Source organism: Procambarus clarkii, chromosome 56, assembly GCF_040958095.1.
Source record: "Procambarus clarkii isolate CNS0578487 chromosome 56, FALCON_Pclarkii_2.0, whole genome shotgun sequence".
Lineage (NCBI taxonomy): Eukaryota > Metazoa > Arthropoda > Malacostraca > Decapoda > Cambaridae > Procambarus > Procambarus clarkii.
This window is the reverse complement of record NC_091205.1, coordinates 17,641,603-17,667,473: the sequence shown is the minus strand read 5'-3', so window position 1 is coordinate 17,667,473 and position 25,871 is coordinate 17,641,603. Positions and strand designations below refer to the sequence as shown.

The window sequence follows — 25,871 nt, the reverse complement described above, 5'->3', positions numbered from 1 at the left end:
GGTACTTGGTTGTAAAAATGATTTTTCGCGGCAGGGATCGTATTCCAGGGACCTGCCCGAAACAGTACGCGTACTAGTGGCTGTACAAGAATGTAACAACTCTTGTATATATCTCAAAAAATAATAAATAGATAAACTATCGAAAATTCATGAAACTAGTGCTAGCTTGTTTGCTTCCCCCCCTCCCTCCCCTCCTTTGGGGGGGATTAGGGCAGCAGACCAGGACAGCTGGCTACTCCACCTTTAGTTCTATGATTATGGTAAAAGCCACCCTAGACTCAATAGGAGAGGGATGATGTCAGGAATCCATCGGTTCTCTCCCAGAAATTGGCATTTCAGGTATTCTTGCGGCTCCCTAAAACTACCTATCCGTGGAAAAAGAAAATAATGGTACCGACCAAAGTTAGTGAGCAGAGCATGTATCACAAAGAAGAAAAAACACCAGCCGCAACACAATTGGAATATCAGTTGGAGTGGAATGCTCAGCTCAGTTGCACATTCTGGAGTTGCTCCTTGGGTGCTGTGAGAATGTGCATCTGAGCTGAGCATTCCACTACAATTGATATTCTAGACATCCTTGTGCACAGGAATCTTAACAGATATATATAAAAAGGCAAACATAGCTCCAATGTACAAAAATGGTAGCAGAGAAGATCTGCTAAATTATAGACCCGTATCATTAACAAGACTGGTAGTGAAAACACTAGAATAAATAGCTAAAACTAAATAAGTACAACACCTGGAGAGTAATGGCATTATAACACAGTATGTTTTTTAAGCAGGAAGATCCTGTGTAACAAATCTACTTAGTTTTATGGTAGAGCCGCAGAGATTCTACAGCAAAGATATGGTTGGGTTGACTGTGTTTATCTGGGGCTAAAAAAGGATTTTGACAGAGTCCAATGCAAGTCATTGTTTTGGAAACTGAAAGATGCTGGAAAGGTGGGAGACTTCTGACATGGATGAAAAATTTCTAAACGACAGACAGATGAGAGGAGTAATCGGAGACAATGTATCTTACTGGAAGGGTGTCACTAGCGGAGTACCACATGGTTCAGTTCTTGCACCAGTAATGTTCGTCGTCTACATAAACGATCTACCAGAAGGAATACAGTATTATATGAACATGTTTGTGGATGATGCTAAGATACTTGGGAAGATAGGAGACACAGACAATTCTAATTCCCTTCAAATAGATCTAGATAAAATAAGTGCTTGGAGCGTCAAGTGGCAAATGGAATTCAATGTGAATAAATGTCATTTTATTAAATGTGGAATAGGAGTAAATAGACCACACACACAACTTGTAAATTATGTGGAAAGGAATTAAAGAACTCTAATAAAGAATGAGATCTAGAGTGATTTTGGATACTAAACTGTCACCAGAGGAACACGGAAAGAACATTGTGAGAAGAGCGCATGTGTCACTTTCCAACTTAAGACTCTATTTTGACTGCTTGAATGGTGAAATACTACAAAAACTGTTCACGACTTTTGTGAGACAAAAATTGGAATATGCAGCAGTTGTATGATGCCCATATCTCGAGAAGCGTACAAATAAACTGAAGAAGGTGCAGTGGCATGCTACAAAATGGCTTCCAGAACTGAAAAACAAGAGTTACGAGGATCACCACTCACAAAACAATAACATGGATAGACCAAATTGACAACGAGGAATTCCTAAGGAATTCCTGAAACCAGCAATTTTGTGAACAAGAGGACACAAATTCAAATTAAAGGAAACAAATGTGCCAAAAATATTAGAAAGTTTCGTACTCGAATATGATTTGTGTGGCCACTATGCTCTTTGGGCACTACAAGCTTAGGTGTACAGTTACGGTGCATACAACATGTAGATAGTTATATATAATATATGTATATAGTGTAATAACACTGCAAACAGTATTGTTGGGGGAGAAATTTAGTACTTGTGACCTTGAATGAGTGTGGGAGGCAGCCGTCAGCTGACTGTATGTAGCGACGACTCTTTGGGCCTGAGCTAACTATATCAGCTTAGTTGTACAGTTGTGTTGAACAAAACATGTAGATACTTATATATAACATCTGTATATTGTGAATAAAATATAAAACAGGATGGTGGGAGGAGAAAGTGGGCGAGTGAGGCATTGCTGAGGGAGTGGCAACAAGTGGCTGGCTGGTGTGTGGCGGTCACTCCTCGTTGCTTTTCGACACTCAATACCAGTTTAATGGTTCGTTATGGTGAACAAAACATGCAGATACTTATATATAACCTGTGTATATAGTGAAATAACAGCAAAACTATTTGTTTATTGTTTTATGAACATAATAATTGAATCATTAATATGCACACCATACTTTTGAGTATAGTGATTATTCACCCCTTTTATTATATAAATATATCACAATACACACTATTGAATAATAATACTGCAAAAAACTAAGAAAAAATCGGAGATATTGAAATAATTAAGTGATAATATCTTTGAGGCAACTCCCACCTGTCAGCTCGGGTGACGCTGACCGGCTCTGACGACCGCTCTGTCAACGTCTACTTTTTGCCAGATTTCCTCGGTCTATTGCGCCCAAAACATGTCACCTACTATTTTTTTTTTATTTTTCCCATGCTCAGGGAACAGAAATTAACGTTTTTAGAAGACGAAATAATTTTTTAGATTTTTATCTTGTGCACAGGGGTGTAAATCTCCTCAGGACCCTTTAGGAGCTTAAGGGTTAAATTTTATGACAAGGTGGCAAACTTGATTAAATTTTATGACAAGGTTACTAAAAATAAGACAGGAAAAGGAAGGCTGTGTTTTTCTAAACTGTCAAAAGGCATTTGTCACTGTTCCCTATGAAAGAGTTTTACAAGATGGAGAACCAGGCCGGGATAACTGGGAAAACACCTGAACTGGGTAAGGGAGTAGCTGAAGGACAAAAAGCAAAGACTCATAGTCAGAGGTGGTTTCAAGCTTGAGAAATGTAACAAGTGGGGTCATCTTGAGGTTTATCTTGAGATGATTTCGGGGCTTTTTTAGTGTCCTTGCGGCCCGATCCTCGACCAGGCCTCCACCACCAGGAAGCAGCCAGGTACCTATTTTACTGCTAGGTAACAGGGGCATAGGGTGAAAGAAACTCTGCCTATTGTTTCTTGCCGGCGGCCGGGATCGACCCCGGGACCACAGGATCACAAGTCCAGCGTGCTGTCCTCTCGGCCGACCAGCTCCCGGGTCCCATAAGGCTCTCTCCTGGGGCCACTACTGTTCCTAATTTATGTAAATGACCTACCGGAGGGAGTAAGCGCAGACATGTCAGAGTTGGCAGATGATGCAAAGCTGATCAGAAATGTGAAAACAGATGAGGACTGCAGAAAGTTAAGACTACCTTAACAAATTTCAGGAGTGGTCAGACAAATGATTGCTGGAATTCACTCCCAGTAAGTGCAAGGTAATAATGATGGGAAAGTGGGAGAGGAGACCAGAAGGCATCTACACCATACATGGATGGCAGTTGCGGGGATCAGAAAGATAGAAGGATCTAGGAGTGGATATAATTAAAACACTCACACTCACAATCCTGCTATTATCAGAACCCTGGTCAGTTTTATGACAGTCAGGGGTCTTCTGTAATAATATCATCACTACATAATAGCATGAACAAGTATATTATGGCATTTTTAGGCGATGCTGTGGTCACAAGCTGAACAGCAGTGCTGTGAGCTCATGCTGCGTGCGCCAGGCTTGGTAGCTCACTCAATACTGAGGCCCCTAACACCCGGGAGTTTGTCCCATGATTTTTTTAAAAGATAGCGTCTGTTTACAAGAGCCCTGATGAAGGTGTGGTGAACCCCGTGTATCCGCAGGCCGTTTAAATCTTGCGTAGTACTCCAACACGTCATATGACGTGTTGCGCAGTTTAAGGGTTAATATAAGCCTAACATGTATATATAAACTGGCTGCCTGTCCTCTGACAAAATGAATTAATTATAATTATTTTAACCATATTTAAAAAATGTATAAAAATGGGTGATATCAACAAAATTCATCAAATGACAATAACTGCAATAACCTTGGGATCAACATGTTACAATAACCAGCCTTTTAGGGTTAATTAACATGGAATATACTAATTATAAGTTTTGGAGAATAAATTGACTTTGTATCGATAACGTCAATTGCCACACAATTTCACATAATTTCAAATGTTGACTGTTGAGTATTTTATTTCTATTATTTGTTCATGTACTTTTGAGCCATGCAGAATAAGGCCACATAATATTGCAAGTTGCCTGTATTGTATGAATTTTTAACTTTTTGTTGATCCATTATTATCTTACACTTGTGTGATTAATGTATTTCTGGTGTTTCTTGATCACAGTGGGTGGATGCACGACAGAAATTCCAGGAAGCATCAGAATTAATTAATGCAGAAAAAGGCATGAAAAAGTCTATGTGGGGTCAATTCTGGTCATCTCACCAACGTTTCTTCAAGTACCTGTGTATAGCTTCTAAGGTATGATTCTTCTGACCATTGTTTAATTGTGCTTTGCATTAACTTTGTTATGTACTTAATGAAACCCAGTTAGACTGTGGCTTCCACAAATTCCACTGGGATGCTCCTTAAAGCAAGTTTACTGTGTCTTAAGAATAGGATCATAATAGGCAGTGGATCATTGTGCATTTATGTAGCAGGAACTATTTTCAACAAATGTTCCCAGTTATACTCGTGCTAGGAAGACACTGGGTCAACCCAGAGGGATTAGAGAAAGTTGACTCACACACTTCAAGATTATTATCAAGATCTTGTAAGTTCTACTTGGCATTAGAGGGACTGATGTTTAGTTGGTGGGCTACCTAGTTGCTTCCCCAACTTCAACTAGATGGTGACACACTCGGCAGCTCCAGGTTCCCAACCAGTCACTGTTACATTCTTTTGGACCTGTTATGTGGTCATTAGGCAGGCTTGAGATAAAATCAAATTGTGACACATTTATCCTTAGAATCGTAAGGTTCATATTCAATGAGCTCGTGCTGTGTACTTGCTGAGATAATACTGTACAATGAATTTAACCCTTTGGCTGCTCAAGCGATTTTGGCATGCAAAACTCGGGTGCACATTAAATAAATTGCTCAACATTATTTCTTCTTTTGACATTGTTAACTAGCATCTAGGAAGGAAAAAAATTCCAAATGAAAAGTGTGTATTTTTTATGGTTTAGCTGCAGTGGGCCAGAGAAGTTGTATTTTTTGGAGTAGAAATGAGTGAAGGGCCACACACGAATAACTGGCTGTCTTATTTTTGTTTCCTTGCTATATATAGTATTTTGGTTTTAATAAGTTGTTCTGATGTGTCAAAGATTGGGTTCATTAGGGATAACTTTTAAAAATAGTTATGTACAGATATGTGTATAAATATACATGCACCTTGTATTTATGTATAATAATATATACTGTATTAGCCTATATATAAGCCTAAATCTTATAATTGGACATGTTGCCTGAAATATATAATGGCATTTGCTATTGATAAAAGTTCAGTGGCTCCTAGTATGGCTGCCTTGCACATTCACACACTGGATGGTCATGTTACCAGACATGGTCCTTTTTTTTTTTTTTTTTTTTTTTTTTTTTTTTTTTTTTTTTTTTTTTTTTTTTTTTTTTTTACTAATGCCCTAGAAGAAAGTGAGGCACTCGGGATTTTTTTCAAAATGGGGGTTTGTTACTGGAGGTCTGAGGAAGCAACTAAAGAGCCCCATGTATGTGTAACCCCATTATATGATGTCATGCACAGCTAAGGGTCAATTGGTGTACTTCACAGGTTTGTACTCTCTCTTTGTATACCTTTGTTACTTATTCAACTAGTAATAAGAAGAGTGTCCTTCTCTGTTCCAATTTGGTGCATGGTATCAGAGTTGTGTGTGTCAGTAAGAATGTGACTGGGCTTTGTGTTGTGAACTTATGTTTGGAGAAAAATAGCAGTTTGGTGAGAGCACTACTTGGTAGTCATCATAGTGAAACTAAGAATAGCTTGGAAAGGTTTTGTAGGCAGTACAATGGTGCTTTCAGTGTGCTTGCTTGGGGAGCATCCAAGGTTTCATTTTTTCTTAATGCCTTATTATTTCTAAGTAATGGAAATATTTTGCAAGAAATTCCTTTTAGACACACATTAGTGACAAATTTATTTCCAGGTGGATCATGCAGTCAGATTAGCTCGTGAGGCTGTTAAAACTAATAGGTGTGTTGTGATTGGTTTACAATCTACTGGCGAGGCACGAACATTAGAACAACTGGAGAGAGATGACGGTGAACTTTCCGATTTTGTTTCCACCGCCAAAGGTGAGTGTCAAGTAGTCCTGATGTGTGCTTCTTTAACTGTCTACAGCAGACTGAGATGTAGCACTTAGGCTCTGCTTCTTTCTCTTAGCACTCTTTGTTTTTAGGTATTTTCTGCATTATCGCTTTATGAAATTCATGTTTATTTTCTTCCTCTTTCTTCTAAGTGGTTTCCATTCAATATCATGAAACTGCCTCCTGTTAACTTGCAACAGCTACTGACATCCAGCAATGTAGTGTAATAGTAAATTTTGATGTGATACCTTGAGAGTCCCTCACTGTAATGAAACAAATATAACATAAGATTGAGCATAAAACTAATACAGTGGCGCCTCGATTAACGAGTTTAATCCATTCCTGCACTGAGCTCTTCATGTGGAAAACTCGTCTTGCGAAACAACAACAAAACTGTCATCAGGGGTGTCCGTTAACCATCGGGAACGCTCGTTAATCGAGCGAAAGTTCGTCAGTCAAGACATATTTTCTGCGAGTGGCTTGCTCGTTACTCGAAATGCTCGTAACTGGAGCTGCTTGTCACTCGAGGTTCCACTGTATTCCGTATGTTAATGTTCAGTGTAGCCCAATTGCATTTTCTGTGGGGAGCCCCTACCGCTCCCTGGAGCTTATCGGGCTAATGTATGTTATGTTAGACCGGGACATTAGCTATGGAATTCAGACCTACCAGGGACCAGCGCCAGAACCTGGCCCCTTCAGAGAGGTTTTAAAACAACAGTTTTACCTCTGTATTCATCTCCTTTGTAAGATGAAGCCTGTCATTTACATTATGGTCTGGATGAAATAAGATAATTGTAAGTAAATGTTTGTTACTAAAATTGGCAACAGAGGCAGTAATAGGCGGAATAATTTTACTTGCTGTACTCCTTGACAGCTATTACCTGAGCTCTGAGAACACTTGACAAATTTGAGAGACCATAAACCTATACAAAATAAACAGCTTACACAACACTAAAATTTCCACTGATCTATTACAATTTAGTTTTTGCATAAAATAAGTGAAGTTGAAAGTAGGCTCCAATTTTACTTGTAAGATCCTTGTAAATTTTACTTGTAAATTTTATTTTACAAAAAAAAAACTTTACAAGTACAGCTCATTATTTAAATTTTATGCACGTGTAAATTTTACTAGTAAGATCTATTAAACCAGATTTAATGAAGACCTTACAGGCATAACACTATATATAGATAAAATCTACTCATAATTTTCTCTCCATCATCAGTATTTTTTGTTGTGTTCAACCAACCTACTAAATTGTTTATTATCTTGACATTAGTGCAGTAAGACAAGTTAATGAAGACATGCAGTTAGGAGTCCACTATAACATCATTATTATTATTGTACCAGGTGTGATGGAAACTTTAGTAGAGAAACACTTCCCAGCACCAGATCGCAACCGCATTAATAAGATCTTAGGAATTTCTGAAACAAGCAAAGAATTTAAGGACATAATTGATGAGGTTACCGGGAAGACCTCTAAAAGAAAACCAGGTATGATATTAATTTATTGTGAAGTTGTAGGATAGCATTTTTCTAAGACTGAAGAAGCTAAATTATTTATTTTTCAGAATTCATGGTACAGGTAACATTATTAGTATATATACTGTAAATATATATATTTTTTAACTCATCTTTAATGCTATCAAAAAGATTTAAGCTTCATTTCTGGACTGATTTCCCCAGTATCTCCCATGAGCTTGTGGCACTGATGATGTAGAGTCAGTCATTTTTGTAGAATTCTAGGGATCTACAGTAGTCATTGTTTTTTTTAAACTGATGATAACTGTGGCTACCTCTGGAGCTCATGCTGTTGACCTCTGTAGGTTTTACTTCATTAGGGTGTAAATCATGTGTTTTTGAACTCACCCCGTGCAATTTAGATTGTTGCAGTCTGACTGGTACACGATTGAAGTTGTAGGAATTGAGGGCTTTGGTGTTGGTTTTGCCTCTCACTACTTCTTGTTCATTCTCACCATCCATGCTGTGTGTTAAAGCCATGAAATGACCTAAGTTTTTGCATAAAATAAAGGAAGTTGAAAGTAGCCTGTAGAGTGCCTGTAGACACCAGTGTAGGTTATATTGAAGATGTCAGCATAGGAATCTGCTCCTGTATAGGAGTTGCCTGGAGTCCTGGAACTCACTTCTTCGGTGCTTTGTCAGACAAAGAGGTGGTGGACCTCTCTGCGTTGGCGTGGTCTCGGCGTCTTCCATTGTATGTGATGTCATTCCCCGACTGCAAGGCCTTCGTGGTGGACACTTTCTGGCAGGACTGGTCGAGGTGGGGGTTCCTGTACCTTTATTTCCCGGTCCAGCTGTTACTTCGAGTTCTGGCTCAGCTCGAATCCTTTCAGGGAAGAGTGCTTCTCCTGGCCCCATAGGAGCCGGCCCTGTTTCAGGCACTGCTTCTTCGGTGTCCAAACCCGGGAGTCTTTCCATGGCTCACCTCTTTCAGGAGGTCAGGCCGGTGAGGTATCTCGCTGGTTCAACTTACTCTTCCGCTCTTCGCGTCTGGTTTTTCTGACGTGGGTTTATTGCCACTTGTATGGTGATTAGGTGGCTTCTTTGATAATGTCCCACCTGCAGGTTTCATCTCAGTGACAGTATGAAGTCTCCTGGTGGTCTTTCCGCCATTTCCTTTCTCTTCGTAGGATGTTGTCTGTGTTGGTTAAGGTTGTTATGTCCTTTCTTGGCTTTTTCTAGACTGGCATCTCAAGCCGAATACTGTAGCTTCTTATTGTGCGGCATTGGTGGAGCCGATTCAGTTTGCGTTCGGGGTGGATGTTACTTCTGCTCTGTTCCGTAAGCTCTCTTGTGTGTTTTTTCACCTCCGGCCTGCTCTTCGGTTCGAAATTTTGTGAAACGTTGTTTTTGTTGGCTTTGGTTGCTGGGGGTCAGGTAGGGGAGCTTCATGCTCTTCTCCGACACCGAGGGTTTTGTTCTTTTGGTCCTGGTGGTCGTTTTGTTTGTTTGCAGCCTCTCCTTCTGTTCTGGCGAAGAATGAGATGGCTTGCTTCCGGAGGAGTCTGTTGGTTGCTAATGCTTGGTTGGTTCGCCCAGGGGTGCATCATGTATGTAGTGGCATCAGGTATGCCACTACCTGCAGGCCACTTGTTTGGTGACAGTGGATGCACTCTGGGTGGATCCGGTTTACCTGGTTCCCTGTTCCAGGACTAACGTGTCTCAGGTTGTCCGTGGTGTAATAAAGTCCAGCCAGGCTGCAATCTACCCTTGTGCCCATGATGTTCAGAAGTATGCGGCTTTGACTGCAGTCTTTAGTAATATATCGTATGTCAACATTCAGGCATGGGAGTTTTGGAGGTCAAACAGAATGTTGGCCGCCAGGTATCTCATGAACGTTATGGGCCCTCTCCAGCTGTGTTGAGCTGGGGTGTCTGTCATGGCCGGGTGTGTCTTCTTCATCTTGAGACCTGCGGTGCTGCCGCCTCTTGGGTAAGTCCCTCAATTACTTATTTGTGTGTATCTACCCGTCAGAAAGCCAACGGGTAGATTTTTGTGTCACTTTGGGACACAGGTTGCAGACAGTTGTCTCGACTTAGAGTTGACGAACGCGAGGCGGCCATCTTACGGGTAGGTCCCTCTTTTACTTATCTTTGGTTATGTAGCTCCAGGGAACCGAAGGGGCTTCCCACAGAAAACCAACGTGGAATGTAATGAGACACTGTTTTCTGGGTGAGCCCTCGATGCTCCCTGTCACCCTCCCTCCCTCCGGTCGGCAGTTTTGTTTTGCTTTTGATGCTTAGCCTCTGAACTGAGGTTGAAGGTTAGGTAGTTGGCGCAGTGGGTCCGGGGCTCCTCTCCCTCCTGGGGGTGGGGGGTGCTGCGCAGACGAGTGGTGCGGCAGCTTGGTGTGACGTTTTGTTGTTTGCTTGTTACCTTGGGAATTGAGGGAGTTCTGCCTCTGGTTTTCGGTTGCAATTTCTTAACATGTCAGGTCTGTTTTGTTATGCCTACCTTTCTGGGTGCCTAACCCCAGTCGATGGCAGATAAGGAAAACCCCCAACAACAGTGGGGTTTTCCAGAGCCATTGCTCCCTGTGCCTCTCTGAGGGGTCAGGTTCTGACTCGTGGTCCCCAGTAAGCTGAACTACGTTGACTAATGTAGTTCAGCTTGGTCTAATGTTAATCAAACCACCCCTTCTTGAGAGGTTATCTTGAGCTGATTTCGGGACTTTATTGTCCCCGCGGCCCGGTCCTCGACCAGGCCTCCACCCCCAGGAAGCAGCCCGTGACAGCTGACTAACACCCAGGTACCTATTTTACTGCTAGGTAACAGGGGCATAGGGTGAAAGAAACTCTGCCCATTGTTTCTCGCCAGCGCCTGGGATCGAACCCAGGACCACAGGATCACAAGTCCAATGTGCTGTCCGCTCGGCCGACCGGCTCCCTCCCCTGGTCTAATGTATTGCACATGAGTCCGATAGCTGCAGGGAGCCTCCGGCGCTCACCCAGAAAATGGCGTTTCATTACATTCAATGCTGGTTTTATATTTTGGAGGGAGGGAGAGTGGAGGCAGGAACTAAATGTGTGCTGCACATACAAAGCGGTAGGTTATGACACATGGTCAGATGTATTTAGTCTCTCTTTTCTACTCTGCCTTTACTGAGCATCAAAATCTCTCTCCCTCTCTCTCTCTCTAAAAAAAAATATTGAGTGGTGCTCTTAAATAGATAAGTAACATGATAATTGCAAATATATTTTAGATAATAAAATAATTTTTAATCGTCATCTTATAATTAAATGGCTCAAGTAACTCAACATCAGGCCATATGTGTTCCAAAAGTATAGTGTATCATCCTAACTGCAACAAATAAGTCTACTTGCATAGAAATGTTATAATGTCCTGTGGATAATAGTGAGAACATTTAATTTAGCTTATTAATATTACACTCTACTTCTCAAGTACCAAACATTTGTTTCAATATTGTGCAATTTTGTTCATATCACTAATAAGTTTTCATTTTAGAATAAGTTGTCTTTTTGACCTTAATAATTCATACAAATGTTGTATTTGAAATATTGTACTATACTTGTATATTTGATTAACACTGCTAATTATTTTGTTTTTGTAATGAACAACTAGTGCGGCAAGCTGCTCAGCGCGCAGCTAAAAGAAGGTTCCGGGAAGCACACTCGGATAATGACGAGGACTCTGATTTTGAGATGTCAGGTATTGTAACCTTTTTATTGCAATTTTTGTTTAAGAATGACAGTTGTTTGGTATGACAGTTGGTTTGCAGCTTGGGCAGAGAATGTTGGATTTTTCTGAAATTTGCTTTATTTGTCACAGCTTTTTGTTACTGCTCTTCAATTTCTTAATCTGTTTTTTATAATTAAGAGCTATACTGTATTTAAAAGTCTGTTGATGTGGGAGGTTGAGGGCTGGGAGAGCTACAGTGTTTTTTTTAATTTGTGAGGGATAAACAAGCAATATCAAGTGAAAAAGTGCATAATAATGAATGAATATCTAGTAAGCAGACAGAAGCATAAATAATGTTATTGAAAGAAATAGTGTGGGAGCACATGATGACCAGCACAATATGGCCCTCCAGCATGAGAAAAGTCAACACACAAGAGAAGGATTTTAGTGGGTTTGATGAGGACAATATTACCATGAGTGGTTTTCACAACAGGTTGGCAAAAAGAGTGCATTTTAAAGTATCATATGGATGAAATTAAGAATTTGAGGAGCAGTAATGAAAACTTGAGAAACAAGGTTTCAGCTCTGGAAAGTGAAGTAAAGCAATTAGGCTTGAAAAAGAAAGTTTGGGAACTAAAGGAAAAGAAGAAGTCTTGAAGAAGGGGAAAGTAAAGGATTAAAAATGGCTCCTAAAATTAAATTAAACTATTCTTGAAAAGATCTGTGGAAAACACCACCATGGAAGCTGCTAACACTGTTCATCTATGCTACTTGTTTCAGATGCATCATCACTGAACCCAGAAAACGATTCATCTATGTATCATCTATAAAAATTGGAGATAACATGGGTTAGCATGGGTGGAGCTTGGCTGCAACTGGATACACTCGCTGTATCGTCTTCATCGGTACTGTATCTCTTGCATCCGACCCTTGTGTGAGGTCCTTACTATGCCTAGCTTCATCATTATCATGACCCTTAAGTTCTTCAAACAATACGGTCTGAATTTCACTGATAGAGAGTCAACTTTCAACACTGCATCTGACAGGGGGATTGGGAGCCAGAAGCACATGCCCCACCCTTGGTTGCTCATTCAGCCCTAGGGAAATCTGGGAATGTTTTTTCAAGATGGCTGCTTCTCACTGGAGGTCCAAGGAGTCCATTTCGTAACAACCTACCGCGCTTGCAATTCAAATGGGTACGGAAAATTCAAAAGGTGTTTTTTCAGTTATGGCAGTAATGGGCAAATGAATTTTCTCGACCAGGGCAGCACAGTGGTTAATGCCTCTAACCTCTCCTCGTAGCTCCTTCAGTTCTGGGAGCCATTTAGTTACATATCTTTGTACCTTTTCCATTTTGTTGATGTACTTCTTAAGATATGGGCACCATACAACTGCTGCATATTCCAGCTTTGGTCTAACAAAAGTCGTGAACAATTTCTTTAGTATTTCGCTATCCATGTATTTAAAAGGAATTCTGAAATTAAAAAGTGTAGCATAGGCACCTCGAAAGATGTTCTTTATGTGGTCCTCAGGTGAGAGTTTTCTATCTAGAACTACCCCTAGATCTCTCTCTCTCTCTCTCTCTCTCTCTCTCTCTCTCTCTCTCTCTCTATCAGAATTCTTTAAAGATTTCTCACATAATATATAGGTTGTGTGGTGTCTATGTTCTCCTATTCCATATTCCATAGCATGGCATTCATTAACATTAAATTCTATTTGCCAAGTGGTGCTCCATATACTTATTTTGTCCAGGCCATCTTGAAGGGCATGGCAATCATCTAAGTTTCTTATCCTTCCTTTTATCTTAGCATCATCAGCAAACATGTTCATATAATTCTGTATACCAACTGGTAGATCATTTATGTAGACAATAAACATCACTGGTGCAAGAACTGAACCCTGTGGTACTCCACTTGATATTTCTAAAGTCCGATACATTGCCTCTGATTACTGCCGCCATTTTTCTATCAGTCAGGAAATTTTTCATCCAAGTTAGAAGCTTACCTGTCACCCCTCCAATATTTTTCAGTTTCCAGAACAACCTCTTATGTGGAACTCTGTCAAAAGCCTTTTTTAGATCCAGATAGATGTAGTCAACCCAACCATGTCTTTCCTGTAAAATCTCTGTGGCTCGATCATAGAAACTTAGTAAATTCGATACACAAGATCTTCCAGAGCGAAAACCATACTGTCTGATATTATATCATTTCTCTCCAGGTGTTCTACCCATTTAGTTTTGATTAGTTTTCCAATACTTTCACTATTACACTTGTCAATGATACAGGTCTATAATTGAGGGGATCTTCCCTGCTGCCACTTTTGTAGATTGGAACTATGTTAGCCTGTTTCCACACATCTGCTACAACTCCTGTACACAGGGATGCCTGAAAGATCAGGTGAAGTGGAATGCTGAGCTCAGATGCACTTAAAAGAAATATATATATATATATATATATTTATATATAATTGTGTGTGTGAGTATGTATGTACTGTTTGTATATAGCAATGAAAATCATTTTGAGGCAATGGAGTGACTTGAACTTGTGTTCTGGTGATTCCCCGACACCTGTGTATATATGTATGTATGAAAATGTGTGTGTATATTTTTGCAGGGTTATGCATTGCATTGCTATTAACGTAAATTTAAAGTGTGCAGCACTACTGCCTAATATTCACTTTTTCCTTGCACTGCAGCCCAGGCCCTAGGTAAACCTTGTTGAGCTCCTCACATGTTGGTATTATATGTTGCTTATTTATTTTTTCTTTGATGAGACCTTGACAGGTAGAGATCCCATTTGTTTGCTTCTCATTCACAACATAAACTTTTGTATTGATACTGTATATGTAGTCCATGACAGTTAGGAAGAAGCTATGCATGGAGTTGCCAGTATTGTATATTTTGCATTCATGTTTTATCTATACCTAATTTTAGGAGTGGGATCAAGATAATAATCCTACAGATAGAGTATTATCTATGGGTTATGAGATGTTTCTCAGTTGGGCGATATCTTAGGGGTCCATCATATTATTAATTGTTGATGCTGTTGTTTCATGTCTAGTAAATAATCAAAGTGGGTAATAAAGTTTACATGTTAAAAACTTTCTTCATTATGTTCTGGATAGTCTCTGTTGAAACTGCAAGTCTAGGAAGTTTTTTTTATAATTAGTTTTCTTTTGCTTTAGGTAATAATAACACTATTATATTTATTTGGCTCTAAGCTAGTTGATACTTGGTGCAATAACTATGTGTTGGTTTATCATTTACACCACCCAGCTTCATAATGCTTGCATCTTATTTGCAATTAAAACTGTAAATGGAGGAGACTTTCACAATCTTTGTTGTTTGTTTATTTCCCTTGCTACTGCTTCTCTTACATATTTTTCTCTATCTTGTGATGCTGTCATTGATTCCTACTTCACTCTTTACTGGTGGTTTGATCTCCAGTAGTCATTCTTCACATCTTAATTACTTTCATGCCAATCTTGTAACAAATTTTTTTAGACTAGTTTTTCTTACTATATTTCAGAAGGTACAGATTTGAGTTTGCAAATGGTTTTCTAAATGAATAATCAAGATAAAAAGCATGCAGCTCAAAAGTATCTTGACTGTAAAATGGAATCATTTTCACTGGGCAAGTGTGGTTCCATGTACCACATCTATCCTGAAAAGTTAAATTGTATGATTCACGTATCCAGATGAGGGTAGCGTCATCTATCTATTATTTTATTCCAGTTAGGCAAAACTGAGAGAAGCCATCTGTTAACACATTCTGTATTTCATAAATGCAAACCAAGGTGAAGATTTTTAAGGTCTATGAAACCAAGGAAGATGCCAGGCACTTGTCATGTACAATGCATTTATGTAAAGGGCATCACTTAAGGTTGCATTATACAAACTGATACAAACAAAAGATGGGTTGCTTTCAATATTTTTCAAGATGGTGACTGTTTATTATCTCCCCGAGGCATTGTAAGCATGTCCCATTTACTCGTGTTTATTATCTCCCCGAGGCATTGTAAGCATGTCCCATTTACTCGACAGGAGTTTGAAATCTTAAATGGTTCTTTAATACATCCCTGGATGTGATGCACGGTTCAGGGAGTTAAGCTTTGCTACAAGCTTATCCCTATACTCATTATCTTTGGAAGTTTGCTACTCCCAATAGGTGTTTGTATATGCTATGGTTGGTCATAACATCTGGGTTTGGGGTGCTGGTATCTCCTCAATTAGTGTGTGGCACTTTGGTGTCTGTCTTTCTAATGATCATCATCTAAGGGGGGGAGAGAGGGGGTTGGACATCTTTATCTTTTAATTCTGTTTACATCCTTCCCTTCCTTTTTGTCGTGACTTTCTCTGTAATGTCTGGGGATCTAGTCTGGTAACATGTTAGGTGAGCATTGCTGAGCTACCTATATTACCGTACAAGTGCTGACATCTAGTGGCAGTTTGAAGTTTGCCAGGTTAGCAGTTAATGCCTTGGCATTTTTTATGCTGAATAGCATTTGGAGGTTTTGAACATTCAATACATAAATCACTACATGGAGTTTATTCTGGGCTGAATGGTCTTTTCATTGTATGTTGTTCCCAGTCCTGCTGTGTTAGGGTGAGATGTTGACCTAGTTGACCCAACCTTACCTGCCTGACTGTAACTTGTCCTGTCTTGGACATTGTTTATGGGAACCACCTCCTACGTGGCTTGCTCTAGCTTTTTGTTTAAGCACAAAGCTTTTTTCTCTTATGTTCTATTTGAATCCTTGATTTATTTAGAGTTTTTAGGTGTCACATTAGGATTTGAATATAAAAATGTGGTTTACAAAAGTTATTGTGTGTGTCAGCTTGACTGTCATAAACTGTTATAATAATAATTTGTTCAGTATCTTCTAATCATATTATTGTATAAATGATGAAATTTAATGGTGCATATTCAGTACATTATAAAATATTACAGAATGGTATTTAGAGCTGGTTGAATTACATAAATGTTTAGTTGTGTTGTTGATTAATGAAAAACAGTAGTGTATGATGCACAGGGTTAGTTATTGAAAGGTAATCAAGCTTGGTAAGAGAAAGATTTATAGTATTGAGAGCTGCCAGGGTGGAGTAAGATAGTAGGCTTATAGGAAACATTAGATAGATAATTGCTGAAGACTTAGACAAGTTAATCCAAAATAATAGTACAAAAATATAATTATTTTAATCATATAAATGATGATTTTTGTGAAGTGGAGTTTGCGAAGCAGTATGATGTACAGTATTGTTACGTATCATTTGACCTTTTTTTTTTTTTTCCTGAAAAAATGGATACCTTAAGATACAAGAGTAGGCGATACATAACCCGATTGCTGCCAAACAGCAAATGAGGCTAATGCATGTCCTTGGACTTGTATAGTGGTGCATTGTGATGGGTGTGTTTGATCCTTGTATATAGTTAGCTGCACCTTGGCCTTGATCATGCTGTAGTTCCTCATAGTGGTGTGATACATTTTGCCAACCTCCATATACTGCACTTATATTCCTGTTACCACATTGTCTTGAGTTTTCTAACTCTTTCCTTTATCTTTTTCTGTATGGTTGTGTCCAAGCTGTTTAAGCTTGGTGAGGCAGTGCTTGGCTTGAACACACCATTGTTTCTGCAAGAAAGCATCCATTGCTGTAATTGCAAAGTGCCAAAACTAGCATGTAGCATTTTGGAGCAAATGTTTTAGATGCATCGTTTAAAGTTGCTAAGACTCTTAGCTTGTCGAAATATCTTGCTTCTTAACATAGAAATTATATCATAATTTAAATTATCTTTTTGTTATAGGTGATAGTGGAGGAGAAGAGGAAGATGAAGATGTCTATTCATCGGAAGCTTCGTCAGACTTCTCAGGAATTAGTGATTTTGATGATGAAGGCAAGTGAACTGAATGCTTTTTTATTTTAATGAGACAACCTTTTCATGTTATATCTTGGCATAAAAATCTACTATTTCTATATGGATTGAGTTTAATTGACTCTTGTGTTAATGTTTTAAAATTTTTTGATCATTATTATTAAGAGTAAATGGAATTAACGTCATTTTTTTTTCCTTTTAGATAGTTGGGGTCGTCCCAAAAAACGTGGGAAGGCTAAAAATCATAAACAGAAAAATGGAAAAGGCAGAGCTGAAAATGGAGATAGGGCTCCACCTCCACCTAGAGATCATGTGGAAAAGGCAAATAAATTAAAATCAGAACTCTTGAAATCAATAGAAAACTTGGGTAGAAAACTACCTCCCAATACATTAGACCAGCTAATTGATGAATTGGGAGGGCCAGAGAACGTTGCAGAAATGACAGGACGCAAAGGCCGAGTGGTTCAAAGTGATGACGGTCAAGTTATGTACGAGTCTCGTTCTGAAGTCGATGTTCCTCTTGAAATTTTGAATATTAGAGGTTTGTAATTTTTGTTTTATTTGCATTATTAGACTTTGCATAATAAGAGTAAAATTTTGTTTTTTTTAGTAAGCTAGCATAAATGTCATGTTATGTACACATTTCTTCATTATTATTATTACCTCGCATGTCACATCAATGAGGTTAGGGAGCCATCAATCTGAAGGTAAGAGAGCAACATTAGAAAAGAAGGTAGATATATTAATAATGACCTTCCACACTCACTATATCTCGCACATTGAATACAAAGAGCCTCAGAAGGGAAACGAATAAGAGCTTCAGGCCAGATTAAAGGTAGTGGAAGGGAAAGGGAAGGTAATCAAAGAAGAAAAGTATCAAATGAAAAAGTTGAGCCAATAGAGGTCTTGACAAATCATTAGGAACGCCAATCCTTTGCAGAAGCAGGAAAACTTAAGAGGTAATAAAATCAGCAGTTGTTGGTCATTGGGACCAAACATACATGGCAGAAGGAAAAAATCTTATCATTTACAATACTAGAGACAGATAAACAGTGACACAAGTGATGAGAGAATGGAGAGAGATAACCGGAACTCTAGACAATGTTTGTCGAGTAAGGCATTAAGTGAAATTTAATACAGTACAATACAGGGTTTCAGAAATGGTGTTGACCAGTGAAAGTTACCTTTCAGATTGGTATTAAATTAAGAAATATGTACTGTATTGGTAGAAAAGAGAATGAGTGATAGGAAAATATTCCACAAAAGGGCACAGTGGGTCTGAGAGGAATAAAGGGGCTGAGAGCTAGAGGGAGGCTGAAAGTCAGAAAGAGGGTTCATCAGTCTAACTTCTTGCCCTTTAATGTTACTCTCTGGCTCCTGCCTGTTAAGTAATTCCTTACCCATGCTAGGGCTTTTCCCACTTACTCCCACCTGCCTCTCAAATTTAAATAGCAGCAGTTTGTACTATGGTGCACATAGTTACAAAAAGTACTATCTAAACAGTAGTATGGGTTGTCATATACCTCATCTACCTACATGTAATTACCTAAGTGTAGTCACAGGGTTAGAGCTACGCTCGTGGTGTCCCGTCTTCCCAGTACTCTTTGTCATATAACCCTTTGAAACTACAGATGGTTTTAGCCTCCAACACCATGGGCGCCTGACAGCTGGGTGGACAACGCTTCAAATTCTTAGTCCTGAGGCTCCGGGTTCGATCTCCGGTGGAGGCAGAAACAATTGGCAAAATGTTTCTTTCACCTTGATGTCCATGTTACCTAGCAGTAAATAGGTACCTGGGAGTTAAATAGCTGCTATGAGCTGCTTTTAGGGAGGGGGGAGTGAACAAAAAGGAGGCCTGGTCAAGGACCGGGCCACGGGGACGCTAAGCCCCGAAATCATCTCAAGATAACCTTCTCACTTAGCTTGTTCCAACCGTTTACAACACTGTTTGCAAGAGAGAATTTTTAAATATATTCTAAAGGGAGCTCCTTTGGCTCCCGGGAGCTACCAAACTGATACATGTTATATTAGTCTGGGGCATCAGTCAATTGGAGTTCAGCCTGCCAGAGACCACGAGCCAGAACCTGGCCCCCTCAGAGAGGCAAAGGGAGCAATGGCCTATGGAAACCCCCACATGTTTGGATGCATTCCATATCTGGCATTGACCAGGGTTGGCTCCCAGAAAGGTGGACATGACGAAACAGACCCCCACATGGTAAGAAAATTGCAACCGAAGACCGAACAGAGGAAGAACTCCCCTATTTAAAGAAACAAGCAAACGCCACACTCCGCTGCCGTGCTGCTTATTTGCGCAGCCCCCCACCCCCTATCCACTATCAATCTGAAGGTAAGACTGATTCCACACACTTTGGGGGTCTGATAGCCTAGTGGACAGCATGCAGGACTCGTAATTCTGTGGGCCGGGTTCAATTCCCAGACCAGGCAGAAACAAATGGGCAAAGTTTCTTGCACCCTGATGCCCCTGTTACCTAGCAGTAAATAGGTACCTGGGCGTTAGACAGCTGTTACGGAGCTGCTTCCTGGGTGTGTGTGTGTGTGTGGGGGGGGGGGGAGAATTAGTTAGTAGTTACAGTTGAGAGGCTAGCCGAAAGAGCAGAGCTCAAACCCTGCAAGAACAACTGAGTGAGTACAACTAGGTGAATACACATAACTAAAATAAATATATATATATATATATATATATATATATATATATATATATATATATATATATATATATATATATATTAAATAAATAAATAAATAAAAGTGTAGTTACAGGATGAGAGCTACACTCGTGGTGTCCCGTCTTCCCAGCACTCTTTGTCATATAACGCTTTGAAACTACTTACAGTCTTGGCCTCCACCACCTTCTCACCTAACTTGTTCCAACCGTCTACCACTCTGTTTGCGAAAGTGAATTTTCTTATATTTCTTCGGCATCTGTGTTTAGCTAGTTTATATCTATGACCTCTTGTTCTTAAAGTTCCAGGTCTCGGGAAATCTTCCCTGTCGATTTTATCAATTCCTGTTATTATTTTGTATGTAGTGATCATATCACCTCTTTTTCTTCTGTCTTCCAGTTTTGGCATATTTAATGCCTCTAACCTCTCTTCGTAGCTCTTACCCTTCAGTTCTGGGAGCCACTTGGTAACATGTGTTTGCACCTTTTCCAGTTTGTTGATGTGCTACTCAAGATATGGGCACCACACAACCGCTGCATATTCTAGCTTTGGCCTAACAAAAGTCGTGAACAATTTCTTTAGTATATCGCCATCCATGTATTTAAAAGCAATTCTGAAGTTAGAAAGTGGGACATAGGCTCCTCGCACAATATTCTTTATGTGGTCCTCAGGTGATAGTTTTCTATCTAGAACCACCCCTAGGTCTCTTTCTTTATCGGAATTCTTTAAAGATTTCTCACATAATATATAGGTTGTGTGGGGTCTATGTTCTCCTATTCTACATTCCATAACATGGCATTTATTAACATTAAATTCCATTTGCCAAGTGGTGCTCCATATACTTATTTTGTCCAGGTCATCTTGAAGGGCATGACATTCATCTAAGTTTCTTATCCTTCCTATTATCTTAACATTATCAGCAAATATGTTCATATAATTCTGTATACCAACTGGTAGATCATTTATGTAGACAATAAACATCACTAGTGCAAGAACTGAACCCTGTGGTACTCCACTTGTGACATTTCTCCAGTCCGATACATTGCCTCTGATCACTGCCCTCATTTTTCTATCAGTCAGAAAATTTTTCGTCTATGTTAGCTTACCTGTCTCCCCTCCAATATTTTCCAGTTTCCAGAACAACCTCTTATGTGGAACTCTATCGAAAGCCTTTTTTAGGTTCAGATAGATGCAGTCAACCCAACCATCTCTTTCCTGTAAAATCTCTGTGGCTCGATCATAGAAACTGAATAAATTCGATACACAGGACCTTCCAGATCGAAAACCATACTGTCTGTCTGATATTATATCATTTCTCTCCAGGTGTTCTACCCATTTAGTTTTGATTAGTTTTCCAATACTTTCACTATTACACTTGTCAATGATACAGGTCTATAATTAAGGGGGTCTTCCTGGCTTCCACTTTGGCATTCATCTGATATTTATCCTAGACTGTATACTTGTTTTTCTATATGTCATAATTTAATTTGTGTTATTTTCTACTGTAACAGAAAAAGAAAGATTCATGGCATCAGAAAAAGATATAGCTATTATCTCTGAGGCTGCAAGTTCAGGCATCTCGCTCCAGAGTGATCGCAGAGTTATAAATCAGAGAAGAAGAGTACACATAACACTTGAACTACCTTGGTCTGCAGACAGAGCCATCCAACAGTTTGGTAAGTGTTCACAATTTTTGTTCCTTGGCCAAATTTATATTCATTCTAACATTCTTATTTTAACCAACTTTGCAACATCTTGCTTGTGAAATTTGAAATAAAAGTATTTGAGATTTTTAAAGAAGGATAAGGCATGTTTTGATCATTAATTAGTTTTTTATACTTAATATTTCTTGGAGTTAGGCCCTTAAGGGTGTAGTTTGCTATGATCTCTAGACTGTAATGGTAAACACTGGTAAAATTAGTGGTGCATAATCATAAATTTGTAAATTATGGTTATACATCACTAATCATTGTATTCAGGATTATTTTTATTTGTAATTCCAGATTCTCATTCCTGTTGTGCCAGATTGTTCTTTTCTGGGTGAGTCCCGGAAGCTCCCTGAAGCTATCTTACTGATCAAGTGCCATACTATTTGAGTGTCATAAAGACGCAGAGTTCTTTTCAAGCCTACCGAGGACCATGAGTCAGAACCTCTCTTTTCTCTGATGGCACTCAAGTAGTAGGGCACTTGATCAGTAAGACAGCTTCAGGGAGCCTCTGGGGCTCGCCCAGAAACTGGCATTTCATTACATTCAACGCTGGTCTTTTGAGAGTAGAATTTGTCTGACTTTAGTTGAAAGGACCACAAAGATTCACAATTGTGTTTGGAATAACTCAGCACATAGTAGAATTTATTGATGACATTTTGCTGCCAAGTTTATTTTCACATTTAGCAGACACATGTAGATATGTCTGCTTAGAAAGATAGAAGGTGAAGTAATGACCAACATGTGACAAGATTAAGGATTTTGTGATTTGCACATTGCTAGTAACAATTTTGCTGATAGTAATACAATTATAAAGTTTGTTAATTTGTTCAATAGTAAAATAGTGTTTGATGTCTGGCAATTCAATACTCTTTACTTTAATGTTGCTTTGATGATGAGGGTAATTATAAATTGTACATTGCTCTTCTGTGAAAATGAGTTAAATACATTATTGAATCCTTTTATTTTTCAATTCTAATACCTGTTAACCTACATATTTCATTGGGGAAATGCCAAGAGAGCAACAAAGATCATTAATATAAATGATCTTTATATTTCAGGTTGCAAGGTCAGGTCACTCCATTACCTCAAAGGGATTTTCATTGATATAACACGCCATTGTGGTTTCATTGCGATCATTAATATAATACTGTATTAACATGAACTAAACGTACCCAGAACAGTGGCTGTTTCTCCCAACAGGACATTGACCATCATAAATACCTGAAATAGTTAATATAGAAGTTGTGCACTAAATATCAACTATATTTGAACCCTGTCTAAAGTAGAACTGAGAGGAAGAGGAGCATATTTGGTGTACACAACACCTTGTAGTAATTATATCACACAAACCAGGAATATCATCTTTAGGACATGGAAACACTAAACTTATTATCAAAGGAAAATAACAGTAAAAAGAGAATAGTTTTTCTAGTCATCAGACATTACAGCACCATTGAATAGAATAAAGAAAATTTATATATATCATTACCACTTGCTAAATTGTTACTAAAGAAAACTGTCTTGTATAACTGGCCTTACCTCACCTTATTTTTCCTTTAAAGCATCTGTGTTTAATTTAATATTGCCCTTACAGGTGAAATGTCTATTAAAGTCTATTTTGTAGTTTAATATGTCACATGTCTCACTGTAAAATACAAAATTTATTATGAAAGTTTATCCTGTTGTACTGTATTTAGAAGAATTGTTGATCTGTAAGTCATTAGTCAAGGAAAAATAAAAATTTTGAGTGATAATGACATAACAAATCAGAGGGAGATGCAAACAAATATTGAAAGCTGGCCACAAATGCAAATTGAGTGAAGTGTTTGCAGTGAGGATTCAATAACAAAGAGTAAATATGGCACCAAGGCTTAGCCATATGAAGTTTTTGATCAGTCTTCCTGGCTATACATACAATATTGAAGGTGACACAATTTTGTATTCATTTTCTTCAGGTCGAACACACAGAAGTAACCAAGTGAATGCTCCAGAGTACGTGTTTCTCATCTCGGAACTTGCAGGGGAACGGCGCTTTGCTTCCACTGTAGCCAAAAGATTAGAAAGCTTGGTAAGCTCAGAACAATGCATTTCTTACTGTAGAAAAGTATTCAGTGCACACTATTGTCTCCACTCGATCATCCGGACTATATGGGAAGGACCCCCAGCCGGATTATCACATTTTTCGGATAATGTTACTTTTTCACCTACGAGTCCAAAAGTGACCATTTCCAACTATTTTTATACTACAAACAACATAATTTAAATTGCCTTGCCACATATAATTATTAAATATTCAATTAGAAACCTCAACTTACCTTGTTCGTGTTCGTCTTCTTGATTGATGCCACACATCTTGAAGTTAAAAATTCCCAACAATTTACGTAACCTATACTAACACAACACTAAAATTAACACTTAAAATTACTGTACAGTTCATTAAGCTAAGTTAGTTTTGACTGCCAGCTGCGGAAGCCTCACTGGTTGAGGGCATTTGGGTTGCCTGTGAGGCCTCACTTGTTGAAGGCGCTTGCTTGCACCTCACTTGTTGAAGCGCTTGCATGCCCTCACTTGTTGAAGGCGCTTAACTTGCCTGTGACGCCTCATTTGTTAAAGGCGCTTGCTTGCGCCTCACTTGTTGAAGGCGCTTGGATTGCCTGTGGCGCCTCACTTGTTGAAAGCGCTTGGCTTGCCTGTAATGCCTCACTTGTTGAAGGCGCTTGGCTTGCCTGAGGCGCCTCACTTGTTGAAGGCGTTTGGCTTGCCTGTAGCGCCTCACTTGTTGAAGACGCTTGGCTGCCTGTGATGCCTCACTGGTTGAACAACACATAACTTGTCTTTAATTGCTAGGACAACCTTCTTCCTCTTAACACCTCCAGAACGATTGATGCTGCTACCAGACATAGTCTTGGCCAAAAATGTTCAAAGTTACTATGAAAATAAAAAAGTTATTAAAAAAAATATTTCACTAATGGCGCAGCACTGTGTATAACACGAGGGACGGACGCACATGGGTTGACCAGTGTTGGACGGGTCCACTTGGGGTGGGGCAGCTATAGCACGTTATGTAGGCCGCCAGGAGGAAAAAAATTCACAATATTTTTGAAGGAAACTTCAGCCTGTGCACATTGCTTTTAGGAAACTTATTTATTTGTTATTACATAATTACTAGTACTTATTTCATTTGTTTTTGGCTATGATTAATTGTTCTAAAATTAATGGTAATGCCTGTATCCAGGTGGTCCCTCCTGACGCACCCCTCCCTCCCTCCCGACACCACCCACCCACCCCACCCTCTCCTCCACCATGCGTCTAGAGCCACAGACGGGATTAATACGGTATGGCCGAATTTTCATCCGGTCAAATCAGCTTTTATCTGGTTCCTGTGGCCATTTTGGCCGGATATTGTGATAACTTTATCCGATCACGATTTTGGCCGTATAATGGCGTTTTCCTGATGTTTGAATCCCGGATAATCGCGGGGTTACAGTACTTTGATTTTCATACAAATACAAAAATAGTTGTCTACCATGCCTAATTTGGTGTTTGCTATAAACAGACATTACTGTTTTCACAATCCTCTCTCTGAAATGAAACTTACTAAAATTATTCCAAATTTTATTCATCATATTTCATTAAGCAGACTTCAGTCTTATAAAATTTCATGAATTAGATTTTTTGAGGCACTTAACACTTTCTGAGGATGAGGACTCCTCGCGGCGTCCTATTTCGCCTACCCGCTCCCGCATAGTGGACATAAAGTTATGTCCTCTTTTAAAATATTTGTATAAAATTCAATTATTATCCGATTTACTTTGGGTTTGTTTCAAACTGCGCGCCATAAGGCTCTCTTTCTCACCAATAGGCTGCATGGTACAATAAGTTCATGAAAGGTTCACAAACATAACAAAAGTAAAAACATTTCGTGTGCGTTTGACTCTCACTGATATGTTCCAGCGTTGTTTTATATTTGGCGCTATGCTATCTTACGCTTTGTTGATCTTTTTTACCTACGGGCTCATAGAACATTCTATTGCGAACACATTGACACAAAAATGAATGACGTACATAGAATAATAATGTCATGAGAGTGAAATAAGTATAAACTTTCAAAGCGCCGTGCG

General features: G+C 39.1%; 1 protein-coding gene across 19 annotated transcripts in view; it reads left to right on the top strand.

Moving 5' to 3' along the window:
* Positions 1–25,871, top strand: part of LOC123770661 (protein strawberry notch) — a 125,918-nt gene that overhangs the window by 82,553 nt on the left and 17,494 nt on the right. For all 19 annotated transcript variants that reach the window (XM_069305791.1, XM_069305793.1, XM_069305785.1 and 16 more), the window contains 8 exons: positions 4,357–4,491; positions 6,167–6,314; positions 7,675–7,818; positions 11,428–11,514; positions 17,289–17,378; positions 17,560–17,898; positions 21,553–21,717; positions 23,706–23,818. In XM_069305791.1, coding sequence (XP_069161892.1) covers positions 4,357–4,491; positions 6,167–6,314; positions 7,675–7,818; positions 11,428–11,514; positions 17,289–17,378; positions 17,560–17,898; positions 21,553–21,717; positions 23,706–23,818 — 1,221 coding nt within the window. The remainder of the gene's footprint in view (positions 1–4,356; positions 4,492–6,166; positions 6,315–7,674; positions 7,819–11,427; positions 11,515–17,288; positions 17,379–17,559; positions 17,899–21,552; positions 21,718–23,705; positions 23,819–25,871) is intronic.